The following is a 14,502-nucleotide window of genomic DNA, read 5'->3' as shown; positions in this document are numbered from 1 at the left end:
ATATGGCATCCTTGCCATCCTGCACAAGAGCAAGGAACCCATCCCTTTCTTCCCCCTCGGGAAAATGCTCAGCCGCCAGAGAGAATTTCACAGAGTGTGTGAAAACCTTGCCAAGGCACAGGTGAAGTTGGCTGACTTCAGTGCCATACTCCCAGCTGAAAATACCTTGCGTGCCCAACCATTGAAGTGCTTGTCGTCCCTATCAGGAGGGATGGTAGGGTACGCCGCCTGCCTCGAGGTGGCCGTGGCCGTCTGAACCGCCAAACTCTCAAAGTGGGGTGAGTGGATAGATAGCCGAGGTTCCTACTGGATGGGCGATATCTCTTAGTCAACGATTTGTTGACCGCTGCAAGAGACTCCAAAGTCTGCCAAGTAGCTGCCACCCTTTTCTGTAATGCCAAATGAAAAGGCAACACTGGGTCAGTGGACGGACCCTGATCTAAAATATCAGTCAGGTCATCCTGATCGAAATCAACCTGAGGGCTGGACCACTCTAGGTACTCCGTAACTCTCGACATCAACCTCATATAGGAGGATTCAGCATGAGCCCCAGGCTCTGGCCTACCAAACTCCATCTCAGGAGATGTATCAATGCCACTGGCATCATGTAGAGACTGAGGCAGAACCTCCAACTGACTGTCCTCAGACAAGACCATGTCAGGAGACTCAGGTGTTACACCAGGATTATCAAAGGGCTCCAACTCCCGCACAGACCGCTCCTCATACTCATAAATGTCCTGCAGAGAATGAAAGAACTCCTTCCTAGGGACAGGAGTGGTCCTGGAGTCAAGAACAGGCCTCACAGTCTTAGACCGATCTTACTCTGAGGATTCACAGTCATAGGGGCTTCCAATGGCAAATTCTGGGCATTTCGCCCCAATGGCACCAACAGTCTCAGCGTCGACAATGGCGCAGAAAGGCTCAGAGGGCCGGCCCGAAGGCAAAGCCCCGACAGCCTCACTTGATGGACACGGCGCCGACCTCGAGCCCTTTCTAGATTTCTGCGGTTTTGTTGGGGACAAAGACCGCGATCTAGATCTGGCACCTCTCTGGCAATCCACTGCAGCCTTGTTCGAACGGGACTTCGACGGTTCCTGGTGTTTATCGCACAGAGTGCCCAGGCCCGAGGTTGCGCGACCATCGGACCAAGACCATTCCCTGCCGGCTTCCATCGAAGGCACGTGCCCTGGGATTGAAAAATCGCCAGCATTTGCTCCCTGAATGCCTCCCATTCCTCTGGAGTAGAGGATTTAGTGGGACAAGGCACGTTCCATGTGGAGCCATCATCCGACCAGGACGGGGAAGGCAAAGGGTGACGCTGCTTCCGGGAGTGCCTCGACGAGGACGAGTGGCGGGAACCGTTCCGGGACCTAGATCCCCTGGATTCCTTCTGACTGGGAGAGTCACCCCTCGAGTCGTCTGTGGAAATACCCGTAGACTTTTTGGTATTACGAGGTTTGGAAACCCGACCTACCTGCAACTTCCCCTTATGTTCCCGCAAGGACTTGGCAGTCAACGACTGGAACTTTGAGCAGTCGTTATCATGGCTTTCGCCCAGACACCACAAGCAGATACAGTGTCGGTCCGTGATGGACATTTGGACTTACAGTCCCGACATGTCTTAAAACCAGACGGCGGAGTCGGTGGGGTAGAAGACGTAGACATTTTCTCGAAGAAGATAACACAAGGCACGCCGAGTTCTCGAAGCAAACACATTTGCAGAGAAAGCGGAACTGAGGCTACGGGCGCCGTGCGTCCTATTTATAACATCTGGTGACTTCACCCTTGACTGAGGCCTTCGAGGGACATCGACCTGACGCCATCGACGCAGGACACCCTCTGCCGAAAAAATTCCGAAGCAGCACAGCTATGGACATTACATGTCAAAGATGTGGATTACGTTGGAGGACACAATCCATTCGAAACAGCTCTATGTATTTGGTAATGAGAGAGCCAATGAACACATTGTGGCAGCCTCTCACAAAGTGGCACGTCGCAGCGCTTAACACCTGGACCCACAACATTACCCACATATGCAGGGATATCGACTGAAACATACACACATCTTGGCACTGAGCTTGCATATAGCTGCATCACAGATGCCATGCTGAGGGTGCCGCCAGGGTCATTGATGGCAGTGCTGTGTTGGGTTGGGCGGCCCTTTGCCAATCAGCCCAGGGTGACATCGGGAAATGAGGGTGAGTACATGGCAAGCCAGCTGCATGCGAGACGGTGGGAAATGGGAAATTCCACAGTGAGAATGCCACACACCCACTAGCAGGTGGAGTTGAAGGTGTGATTAAGATATTAAGATTGCAGTATTTTTGTATTTAGACTTACCACTGACAGGCATTGTGATTGTGGGCAAGGCGTCATATCGCATTGTACCTGGTTTGCTCAACTGCGTTTATAGGTGCACAGCTGTCATGGCTGATTAACTGGTGAAGGTGCAGCCTGGCCAGTTGCTACAGTGGCTGGAGCCTGTGTTGACAGCTTGCACCCAGTCAGACCCTACCAATAGTCTAACAAGAAATGTGCCTGTCTTGTGTGTTTGACGTGTTATTCTAACGGACGTGCTTCTCATGCAACCCAAAGTGCGTGTGCAAGGCTGTGGATGGACCCTATTCTGGAAGTGTTTGCCTACGGGCTGTGGTTTTACTGTGTCTTGAAGCGACACTCTTCAGGTTGTGTTTTTTATGTGGGGTGATGCCTGAGGTCCCCCCTGAGCTTGAAGTGCTAGTCTCCAGGCTGTGGTTCCCGCCCTCCTCCATGCTTGAAGGGCCTTCTTTCATATGGCATTGCATTTTTAATGGCAAAGCCAACAGGAATATGTTATGTGGGGCTACTGTCATAGCCAACTTGGACATGTTCTCTTATAGTATCATTACTGGCATTAAAGCCAGCAGGAGTATGTTCTTATATGGGAACACGGTACATATTTGTGCAGCCACAATGGACCACATGTAACTTCTAGTGAGGAATGTGGGCTTGTGGCAGGCCTGGGGGGAACAAATGAGGGTCTCTCTCTCTCTCTCTCTCTCTCTCTCTCTCTCTCTGTGTTCCTTACCACACAATATGTGAGAACGGTCTAACAAATGAAAAGGCTTCAGAAAACTTCCAACACGCGCGAATGTATATAACCAGCTGCAATCTGTTATTTTTGCATATCCCGACAGGGGATGACCGTAGATTTGCTGGGTTCTGGCTCAGTTTCTAACAGTTGAATATGTTGACACACTTTCTCTCATTTCATGCAGTAGTCACGTGTATTTTCTTTCCATTGCATGACATCATTAGGCCTTGTACGTCTGCTTACATTCACAATTCATTAATTTGGTAAAATGGGCCTATAGAAACTCATTAACGCTACATATGGTGATCCATTGTTGTATGAAATGTATATCATATTACAGTGATATCGTAACCATATTTTTCTTAGTGTACTGAGAAACAATGCTATGTGATGCCACTTCCTGTTTTGTCAAGGGGTAAAAGGTGTGCCATCACATCAGAGGATGTGGGATGTTCATTCTGCAACCCCTGGCATTTTGGTGAAATGACATCCCTGGCCTGGAACCATTTCTTCAGACCTAAGGTACTGTGAACTAAGGGGTAAGTAACCCTTGTGTGTGCAGCTTGCTTGCTCTCACTTGCTCTCTCAATTTAATATTGCAGCACACAGCTACTTATGAGCAGTGCTGCTGGGGACCCTTCAGGTCCTCTAAGATTATTTTTCTATATCCTCAAGTAACTACAGTACTTATAACTCTATAGTCTGAGAGCTTGGCACACACCGCCTTCTGTGGAGTGCCAAAGGGGTACCTAGTATGCCACATGTCTCTGCTCCTGTGACTTTTTAGTCAGATAGGCAATCTCCTAGTTAGGGCTGGTGGCAGTGGACGTGTTCTGCCAACTATTTTGTAATTTTTGTCCAAAGACTCTGTAGTGCACAATAGGGGCATCCAAGCACCAACTTGGGGCCTCCCTTCTTTTTTTGCCATTAATAGCGTGGTTGTTTTTCGTTAGCCCTTCTTTTACCATTCAGGGAGGGGGAGGTCCGTGTGTGTGTTTTACCTTTGGCGGGAACCCTTGGGTGTCCCGGCCTAGGCTCCAGAGTGTCTGAGCAGGCAGGAAGTGTGGGAGGAGTTCTCCACCCCTGTCCTTTGTCTGCCAGAGTGCCTGAATAGGACCAGCTCCCACAGGGGGTCTGGCTGTCCTGATTGGACAGCCAAACGCCCCTTTGTGTAAAATGCCATGAGATATTGCAGAGGAGTGTGTGCTCAAATTGTATGAAAGGTGAGGCTTCTGAAGTGAAAGCATGTCCACCACTGGAAGCTGAAGTAACCAAAGAAGAAGACGACCACAGATGCCTGCAGACCCTTTGCAACACAGTGAAGCGACGACTGCTGTCCTGATCCTGTTTTCTGTGCAACAAAGAAGCTCCAGAGAGGACTCCTTCCCTTTGACTGGCGGGAACAACCCGTTCCAAGGCAAACTTTTAATTGTGCCACCTCCTGAGGTCCTAGGAGTTTCCAGAGCTGCGGAACCCCAATACCAGGAGAGCTGCTGCCCATTTCGAGTGCATTGTCGTGGATAGGCTGAATCCATCCAAATCTTTGCTGAGACTCCAGGATACTCCAGAGATCTGATCCAACTCAGCCAGACCCACTCATCAGAGCATGGGAATGCAGGTAGCGAAGAAGTTTGACTGGGCAATCCGCACCCTGTGTTGATGCTGCAGAAAAGGCACCCAAATTGCAGAGTGAACCAAGAAGTTGCTGAAAGTCAAGCTCCGGGTCCTCCCTCGAGACATCTGCTGAGATTGTTCTGCCTTCAGTCATCAGACCAAATAATCGGGAGGTCGGGTCCAGAGCTGCAACATCGCGAGTATCCAGCATGAACATTTTCTTCTAACCAAGGTCCTGTGGGGAAAAAGGCATTACTTCCCTGATTCCAGAAAGTCGCTACAGAGCATTGGGGTGGACGTACAGGTGTCCAGGTCAAGCCCTCTTACCTCAGACTCATGCCGCTGATTGTGTCCCTTCAGAGAGTCCTTTCTCAGGGTCTCCAAAATTGGTTAAACCTTCATGCATCTTCCACTCTAGACACTAGGAAGTATCCACAGGAACCTTTGATTTCTTCTGCTTGGCAAGACTTTACGACTGATACGAACTGTCTTTTAGCTAGGGTTGCGTTTTTGACTTTGAAGGACTTGCTGATCTGCAAAACTGCCTCTAGAACCTGAATATGTGTATGCAGAATAAATACAATTACTCTATTTTGTGGGTGCGCGATAGTACCAATAAAACTGCCACACTAACAATTGTATGCTTTCAGCAACTACCAACTAAGAAGTGACTATATGAAAGTATTGAAAAGTATACCTATGTGTGATTGTTTACGGTGCCAAGTATTTAACAGTGACTTGTGTAAATTTAATAAACATGTATTTTAATATACATTTAAGTATAAGTGTTTCTTTGATGTGCTTTATTTACTAGGTTCAGTCTACTTATCTACAGCTCACATCTTCCTCTTAAGATGAGCCTGACTGCTCTGCCACACTACCAGAGTCCTGAGTTAGTACAGACTGATACTAAGAGTTGGGGGTTCTACAAACCACTGGGATAGCTTACTAAAGTCTTACTATCAGTAGAACTTTAGGAAAGAACCCTTAACACCACTACAGGCTGGTATAAAATCATTAGATGGAACAATGTACACCTTTACATGGAGGAGAGGCTAGATGAGGTTGAAGGTCGAGTCGCCTCAGTAGAGGGTGAAACTGGATCTGCATCATGTGAATTTGTGCAGGTCAGGAAGGCTCTCAAGCAGCTAGCCGAAAATCAGTAGGATCTTGAGTCACAATCCACACTGAATAATTTAAGGATAGTAGGGGCTTCTGAGGCGGCAGATCAATGAGCTTTGGAGTCCCTGGTTGAATCCATAATGTGAGAGGCACTTGGCAGTGAGGACTACTCAGCAGTCTTCATAGTGGAGAGGGCGCATAGGAATGCCCAGCGGTAGGAAGCAGATTCCTAGTGCCCTGGCTAGACCAATGGCATCCCGCCTATTGAACTATCGAGACAGGGACCTGGCATTACAGGCAACCAGGGAGAATGGTTTCTTGCTGTATAAATGGGATACCGTCTGACTTTCAAGACTTTTCGGATAAGGTACAAGCCAGCAGGCAAACATTTATTGATGTCAAGAAGAGGCTCAGTGGGAGGGGCATGAAAAATGCCAGGCTTTTTCCTGCCAAACTGAGTGGAGCATGAGGGGTTTACTGGTTTTTCAAATCCTGGATGAGGCAAATGCCTTCCTTGAGTCGTTGCCCAGGGTCCCCAGACGCATGGGGGAACAATGACTGGGGGAGGGGTGCATCCCCGTGACGTATATACCCGAGCCCACTATTGGGTGTCGACTACTGTATTGTTTACGTTGGAGGTGGAGGGAAGGAAGGTGGGTGGGCGCTGGAGTAACCCTTGTGCGGAAGCTCATGATTGTTGATGTTTGTGCATGGGGATAACTGCCATGTTGGGTTGTCGGTGGGGGCGGGGGGAGTTTTGGGGTTCAGGTTGGATGTGGGAGAGGGCAGTGGTTCGGGAAGTGACCCCCCACTCAATTATCCCTTAACTATGGCTGGAAGGAGGTGGGGATGTTGGAGATATGGGTATGCACTGGGATGCATGGGAAGTGATACGTGTGATAACCATGGACCTGGCTAAAGCACCGAGTTGTACGACATGGAATATCTGAGGGACAAACTGCCCATCTAAGTCATGCAATGTTATATTATACACGCAGCGTCATCAGGTAGATGTGGCATTTCTTCAGGAGATGCATTTGACCCCGACCGGGGAGCTACGGTTTGGGCACAGGTGTCTCAGATATTTTTCCTTGCATTCCTGTTACTCCGGGGGGGGGGGGGTATAAAGATCTGTGGTTCGGTAGGGCCAAGCGCTGTTGGTGACAGGGACACTACATGGTCAGGGTGGTTAGCTTACTTAATTACTATGGCCCCAAATAAGAAACAGGGGATACACTAGAGTAGATAGCCCGGCAGCTTGATGAATGTTCCACTGGGGCAATAATATAGGGGGTGAAGGGGGGGGGGGTTAACACAATTGTGAAGCCGGATTTGGATAGAACTGGGACTACCCCGAGGAAGCCCACAAGTTATAGATTAGATCACTTCTTGATTTTGGAAAGGTTTGCAGGGTCGGTGACTAGGGTGACAATACTGGCACGTATGTGGTCTGATCATGCACCGGTGATGTTGGTTTTGGAGATAGGCCGGTATGATGGTTTAAGAACAAAGGTATTTCATGAGGGAATTGCGACTGTGATTGACAAGTTTTTTGAGGAATCTATGGGCTTGGATTCTTCATGCTCCACTGTGTGGGAAGCTTTAAAATGTGTGGTGCAGGGGGAGTGCATTTTCGAAAGAAGCTGGGGTTTCAGGCAGATACAGAGATTGCAGGCGGAGAGCAAGGCGCTTATTCAGTGTTTGCAAGCTGGTGTGGAGGTTCTGAAGAACACAGCTGAACAAAAAGGGAGGTCTGAGTGGAGTTGGATACATTTAAGGAGGTGGTTCAGAAGGAAGTAAAATTCATGGCGGGGTGGGGGAGACTAGTGATCAGGCAATACGGTGAGGGCCAGCGGCCGGGGAGGATGTTCGCAAGAGTGGCTAGGGTTGCCGTGCCGAAAACACAGATTTTGGCAATTCAAAATGAGCAGGGAGAGTTGCAATTCGCGGGTTGACGATATTGTCCAGAAATTTGGTTAATTTTATTACCGGCTGTACTCTTCACAAAGTCAGGTGTCAGAATCCGAGATGAGTAATTATCTGGATCAGGTAATGGCTATGTCGGTCCATTGCGGAACCCAAAGTTTTGGAAGTGATTAAAGTGCTCTTGTTAAACGGGATATCATATTGTACCTCCGCCATTTTGATTTCTGTTTCAAAGTCACTCTGTGTTCTAAAATGGTGGACAGTGTTTCCCGCTTGTAACCTAGCCGTCCTGACCTTCACGCAAAGTTAATGCCAAACTGCCCGTAGGCCAAATGTTAGGACCGTGTAATGAGACCTTGCCCTATGTTTGACCTGCAGATCGAGGATTACTTACGTCAACAAGTCCGATCTGCGGACATACATCAAATACAAATGTTTAAATACTAAACGTGAACACTTGTTGAACTACATTGTATAGGACGTGTACTAAGGCTTAATGTTAAATTCGAAGATACACTGTTGCCATTGTGACTTGTTGTACAAACTGGAAATAATCCACATGCATATAGTCGGATAAACTAGAGGTGAACTCGGCACGAACCCTAGACGGAGAATTATTAACCTGCAGAGGGGTTGGACATTACGATTGGAAACTGTATAAAAGATGCAAATGTTAGACGTCCAGTACCTCTCACTTCTCACACCGAAAGGGCTGGTATTCGCTATGATGTACTGAGGGCCAGATAGCTATCTGATACTTTGTTTCTTTGTAAACTGTACAGTTATTTGAATAGAGATCTGAGAATCTTTATAAGCCTGTGTTTAGTGTATTTCCTTTTGGGGTACTCAGCCTCGATATTTTGTTTTGCTTTTACACTCTCATCCAGTAAAGGCTAGGGCCGATGGCTTTACAGCCGCAATTTTGGAACATTTTTGCATCAAAGCTGGCCCCATATCTCCCGGAGGTGTATAGGCATGACGTTGAGAGCGGCGAGTTACCGGCATCTATGAGGAAGAGGGTAGTCAACATACTGTTTAATGCAGGGAAGGACGCGGATAAGTGTACCTCCTACCGCCCAATTTCACATTAATTTAGATAACAAAATTCTGGCTGAATTACTAGTGACAAGTTTGGCGTCTTGTGTGAAGGCTGTTCAATCTGGATTTATCCCAGGCGGTCCACCTCCTACAAGTTGCGGCAGATGTTTGGCTTATTTTCAGTGGTCCGACAGGAAGATGATATAGTGGCAGCCGAAAAAGCATTTGATTTGGTTGAATGGTCCTTTCTCCTTATGGTGTTGCATAGGATGGGGATGGGGAGAGATTAGTCTCCATGGTTTCCTTGCTTTACACTTTACTGGTTTTGTGCATCTGGGTAAATGGTTGGATTACGTCGGTGGTCCTGTTGGGGAGGGGCACGAGGCAGGGGTGCCCCCTTTAGCCCATGCAATTTGCACTAGCAATTGAGCCACTAGCTGAGCTAGTCAGGAACCAGCATATACATAGAGGGATAGTGGTTGGTTTGGGGAGGGGACGGATAGGAGGCACGCAGAGATAGAAAGGCTCTTGCAGCCCCCTCCTTGCTATGAGCTGTGATCCTGACAGCCCCCGCTAGGCTAATACTGAGAATATGGTGGTGCAGGCCGGTAGATCCTGGGCTCGTACTGAAAAAAAAAAGGGAAGGGGGGGTGTTCTTTGTTAGGCAAGATTGTATGCAGTACCCTGTGGGAGACTGCACCAACCTTGACTTCTTGGCAATAGTTAACCCAACCTTCGGTATTAGCATGTACTACACAAGTTGGTAGAGTGACTGAGCAGCAAGGCTAATCTCAAGAGGGGTCAATGTGAGCAGTAAGGTTGTTGCAGAGATTCATTGTGACAAATATCCAAATAAACACTTACACTCAACGTTTCTTGATTAAACAATTATTAATTTATTTAACAGTCAGTTGAATAAGCCTTCTTTAGACGGAGCAATATATAAGTAACACAAAAACATATTTTTCAAAATTCACACTCAATTCTTTAAATCAGTAAATACCCATTTGGGATGGCACACAGATTCTTCCTACACCCCGAGGTGACTAAATAACTAGGACAATGTGGACATTAATGCATCACCGGTACATTTAGAGCAATACTGAGATGCATGTCAAAAGGAGAAGATAAGCAAATAAAACAATGGTTAACAAATGTTCTTAAGCAGGTAAGTACTTTTTGAACCCTCCAATGCAAAGTAAATTAACCCTTTCCTGGGGTGAAATGCAAAGCATAAAGTCAGAGGTAAGAAGAGTCGTTCATGGAGACAAGACAGCCAATGTTAGTTGAACAAAAGTCTAGGTGAGCTGAAGCACTTCTTGAAGGTAGGTAAAAAGTCTTGCACAAGGTTCTGAAGTTTTTGTATAAAATGAAATCACTGTATGGCCACAAGCTGGGAGGCTTGTGAGTGGCAAAGCTGCAAGCAACTCTGCAAATGCAACCAACGCAAGTCTCAATTGAGAACTAGCAAGGCTACATGACAAGAGGTAAGTCCTCTTAAGTTTATATAACCTTTGGTTAGAAGAAGACTGCTTACAGCTGGCTTTTGTTTCTGTGTAGGTCTGCAGATCCTGTTCTTGGGCTTGTACTACGAATGTAATGTCAGCGGCAGCAATGGGCAAACTTCAGATCAGCGGCACTTTGCGGTTTCAGTTTCTCACGACTCTCGCAAATAGCACCACTGCAGTTCTCGGATACCACTATGGACTTTCCTCGCATCTGGGGTCCAGCACTCTGTTGAGGTGGTTCAGGCTTGGTCAGTTCTGCTTCATGGGATTCCGGAAGATCTTCCTGGAGCTCGGGTCAGACTTTAAAATGATGCACTCGATCTGGTGTTCCTCTCCCTGGCAATCGGTTCCTGCAGCAGCAACGGAAGTACAGCCAGCTCAGAGAGGATGTCCAGACGAGTTCCCTTTGAGGTGGATTGGTCCCACCAACCCAAAAGGGAGAAGTCGTCCGTGGCAGGGCTTCTCTAGTCGAGGCGAATTCGGAGCTTCAGCAATGCAGCAGGGCTTCACCGGGCAAACCAACAGTCAAGGAGGTGCAGCGTCACTTCCAAGTTCTTCTTCGGATTTCTTCGTCCAGTGGTCGACTCTGCCTTCCGAGCAAAAAGACTCCCCTTTTTTTGCAGGTTTCTCCCATTCATTCATAGACTAGCTGACAATTACACAGCAGGCTGGCTGTCCTCCGAGGACAGCCCTCCAGCCAATCACATTTGGGTCCATTCCTGTAACCAAAGAGACTAAGCACAGGGAGTTTCGGGCACCTCCCTCGCTTCCTGCCTTGCCAGACATGCTGGAGCCAGAGGCAGGCTTCACTAGAAAATCCTGCCAAAGACAAAACGAACAAAGGGGCCAAACCTGGTTTGGCGTGCAGAGTAAATCTCAAGAAGGACCTTTCCAACAAGAAATGGCAAAAAAAGACCGGGGCAATTTTGACAAAATGGGCACCCATGGGTGTTGCACTGCAGCTGCCACCAGCCATTAACTGTAGAAAGGGTAACAAAAATGTTACATGAGAAACTAGACAAAGGGCATACTAAGCAACCCCTCCAGCACCCAATTATAAGACAGTGTGTGCTGGGTCTAGAAAGTTACAAAAATTTAAGTAAAGTCAATTTCACTTCACGTATCTTGGAAACAGTAGTTTCACCAAGAGAAGGTATTTAAACCTTTGGGAAATCTAACAGACTTATCTGTGCCCCTGCACAGAAGGTGCTGTATGTCACAGTGTAAAGCCTATGGAGCTTGTCAGAATCCAAAGTCAAAAGAAACTCAGAGTCCAAATCAGAGAAAAATACATGAGAGAGTGGGAAAAAGGTCTCACTCTCACCAGAATAGAAATTAAAAGTCCTAAAGTTCAACAAAAGGAGCTGGGGTCTTTAAAGTCGAAGGGAATTAGCACATTTCAACTACTCAGTTGGGGTTTACATGCTGCATGAAGCGGCTGCTTCATGGACCTTTTCCCGAAAGGGCAGTTTCTCACTGTGGAGGGGGGTTTCGTGGTAGGGGCACAGTTACTCCCTTGGACCTGTTTCTCTACTTTAGATTACGGGAGTCTCAGAGGAGCCTGTTCCCCACCTTTCTGCCGGAGCCAGGGGTGGCCTCCATGTTGGATGAAATGATAGAGAGGACAGATGTGCATAGAGTTGTTTCCGAACTGTACAGTAGAATACAGGATGCTAAAGGGGAATGGGTGGCTTCATCCCGGGTGAAGTGGGAGGCCTCCCTGGAGGGGGTGGAAACGGACAGGGTTCGGGATACTGTTGTGCATAGACAAAGACAATAGCTCTTAACAGTAGATACAAGCTGATTCATTTCGAATTCCTGCATGAATTTTATTACACCCCGGTGCTGTTGCAAAAAATGCTTGCTGGATACTTCGGACTCGTGTGTTCGATGTGCGTTCACGACTGCTGATTTTATGCATGTGGCATGGAGTTGCCCACCAGTGATGCGGTTCTGGGAGGGAGTGTTTGAAACGCTGAGTGTTATTACAGGGGAAAGGGTGAAACATGACCCGGGGGTGGCACTATTGGGTAACATCCGGCAGATCCCTAGTCGGATGAAAAAATTGGCCGGCTTGTTGCTGTTGCTAGCTAAGAGAAGGGTTGCAATATTATGGGGTAGGCCAAGGCATCCCGCCGTGAACAGGTGGAAGGAGGACATTCTTTATTGTAATGAGATAGAAGTGAAATATGGCAAGGTGGAACAACCCAGTAGTGCTAGACCCAAGGATATTTGGGGTCCCTATAAACAGTATTTTATGTGCAAGCTTGAGAGGCAAGGGTGGGCACTGGAGGGGAGGGGTCCTAAGTGGTTCACGCTCATGGCACTGTGATACCCCGGCCGCAGCTTTAAATACTGCTGATGAGCGGGGAGTATCGCTCCGTTAATAGAAGACTGTAGGAATGTGACACACTGACGACGGTGGTCTTATATATGTATCAATCAATTTGGAGCAAACATGTGCTGGAATAATGGAAAGTGGGGGGTTGACTCATTGAACCAATGCACTGTTGTGGCTTATTAAAAACAATACGCTGAGTTTACAAAAAATATTTTGCCATTGTGCATACATTCTAGATCTTGCAGCCACCTTAACGTTTGGGGGTTGCCAATTTCAAAATGTGTGGGTTTTCTGCCGGGCTGGGAAGTTTATACCAGCCATGTATATCATACATTTCGCTATCTGGACAGAACAAGCTCTGCCCTTGCTTCGGGCTTCAGCTGCAAAAATCAACAGATACATCAGCGTCTATCATTTTGGGCTGAGGGTCTGGTTTCCATGGCTATCTGAACACAAAAGGGTGAACCCTGTAAGAGCCGTCTGCTATTGTTGCATTCTGACACCCTTGTGGCAAACAAAGGATGGGTGCTAGTGCAAAGAACAGAGCACTGGATTTTAGTGGGAAGCTCAAAAGAGCCATCTATTGGGGAAAACCTGTACACCAAACTGTAATTTAGGTGCATATGTCACCAACCAGACATGTACTTAACACACAGTGGTGGTAAGATGGTCACAATGCACAATACCAGGTACCTGGTGTTTCATCCCCGATAGGCCAAAAGGGGATGAAACACCAGGACTCACTTGGGAAAATATTAAGGTAGCTGGGGATAAGGAAAAAGTGACCAGGAGCCCTCCACAGAGGTGCAGTATGGACTCTCCCAGTTCCTTCAGCAGAGAGGAAAAGGTTGCAGTTCTGGACACTTTCGGTTGGATTTGGGGGGATTGGTATAATGGACAGTGTTTTGGAGAGGTCATTTGCCAAAATTCTCAGAATAAATTTGAGTCATTTACAAAGATGGTCTTGTCCTATACGAACTATCATCGGAACCTGCAAAGTTTTATTTTACCAGAACTTAAGCTGTGTTTAGGAAGAATTAGAACTCTGCACCTCTGCAGAAAGCCCATATACTTCATCAACATCAATGTCCCATTTTTACCTTACTTTCTGCTTCGTCTCCAGATACCCCATCGCTGTCACTGTCGGTCACTCTCTCTTTGCATTTCAAGTCAATGTCTGCAGTACTGAAACTGTCATCTAGGTGCAGAAAAAAAAGGGAATAGGAAAGAAGAGATATTTGGTAAGTAGAGAACATGAGCAAGAGAATCTGAAATGTGCAGAACAGAGAACATTGACGATAGGGGTGCAAGAAAACACCATAAGACTAAGGAGGTGTGTCAATGAGGAAACATTAAGCTCGACCTGCAGGGTGTGATGGTTGCCCTTCTTAAGCCAGGCAAACAAAATGCTTAAACACTAACTCATCTAGTGGTAGCTGTGGTACAGTAGTCAATGTCAACTCTTAGGAGGGGTATGGAATACAGGATAACAATATTACAACAAATAAGACACTTCTACACAGAAGTATGACACCATACCTCATTAAAGCCAATTGAAGTCGTGATTTAGCATAAAAATCAGCATTGCATGTTACGCTTGTTTGTTTGTTTATTTGGTAATGCACACCAAACCCTAGGGTAGCCGGGTGCAACAGTGTACAAGAAATCTTAAGCTTATTACAGTATTTACAGTATTTGGCATGAGTATAAAAAACACATAGGCAAAAAAATATATGCAAGAATATATACAAACATATGTACAAGTACAAGGCATATCTTGGGATGTCCGAGGCACTCTAGCAAGACTAAGCAGATTGATATATAATCAGGTTTATAGGTCAGACTATAAATCTAGCTATCATATACGGGCTAGGTAGGTA

The 14,502-nt window shown here is 47.0% G+C and overlaps 1 protein-coding gene across 5 annotated transcripts in view; it reads right to left on the bottom strand.

Moving 5' to 3' along the window:
• The window catches only part of CIC (capicua transcriptional repressor), a 2,254,744-nt gene that overhangs the window by 1,282,347 nt on the left and 957,895 nt on the right, over positions 1-14,502 (bottom strand). For all 5 annotated transcript variants that reach the window (XM_069640957.1, XM_069640955.1, XM_069640959.1 and 2 more), the window contains exon 10: positions 13,723-13,820. In XM_069640957.1, coding sequence (XP_069497058.1) covers positions 13,723-13,820 — 98 coding nt within the window. The remainder of the gene's footprint in view (positions 1-13,722; positions 13,821-14,502) is intronic.

Source organism: Ambystoma mexicanum, chromosome 1q (genome assembly GCF_040938575.1).
Source record: "Ambystoma mexicanum isolate Mex_15411 chromosome 1q, UKY_AmexF1_1, whole genome shotgun sequence".
NCBI classification, from domain to species: domain Eukaryota; kingdom Metazoa; phylum Chordata; class Amphibia; order Caudata; family Ambystomatidae; genus Ambystoma; species Ambystoma mexicanum.
The sequence above is the reverse complement of the archived record's forward strand: the minus strand, read 5'-3'. Positions and strand labels throughout refer to the sequence as shown.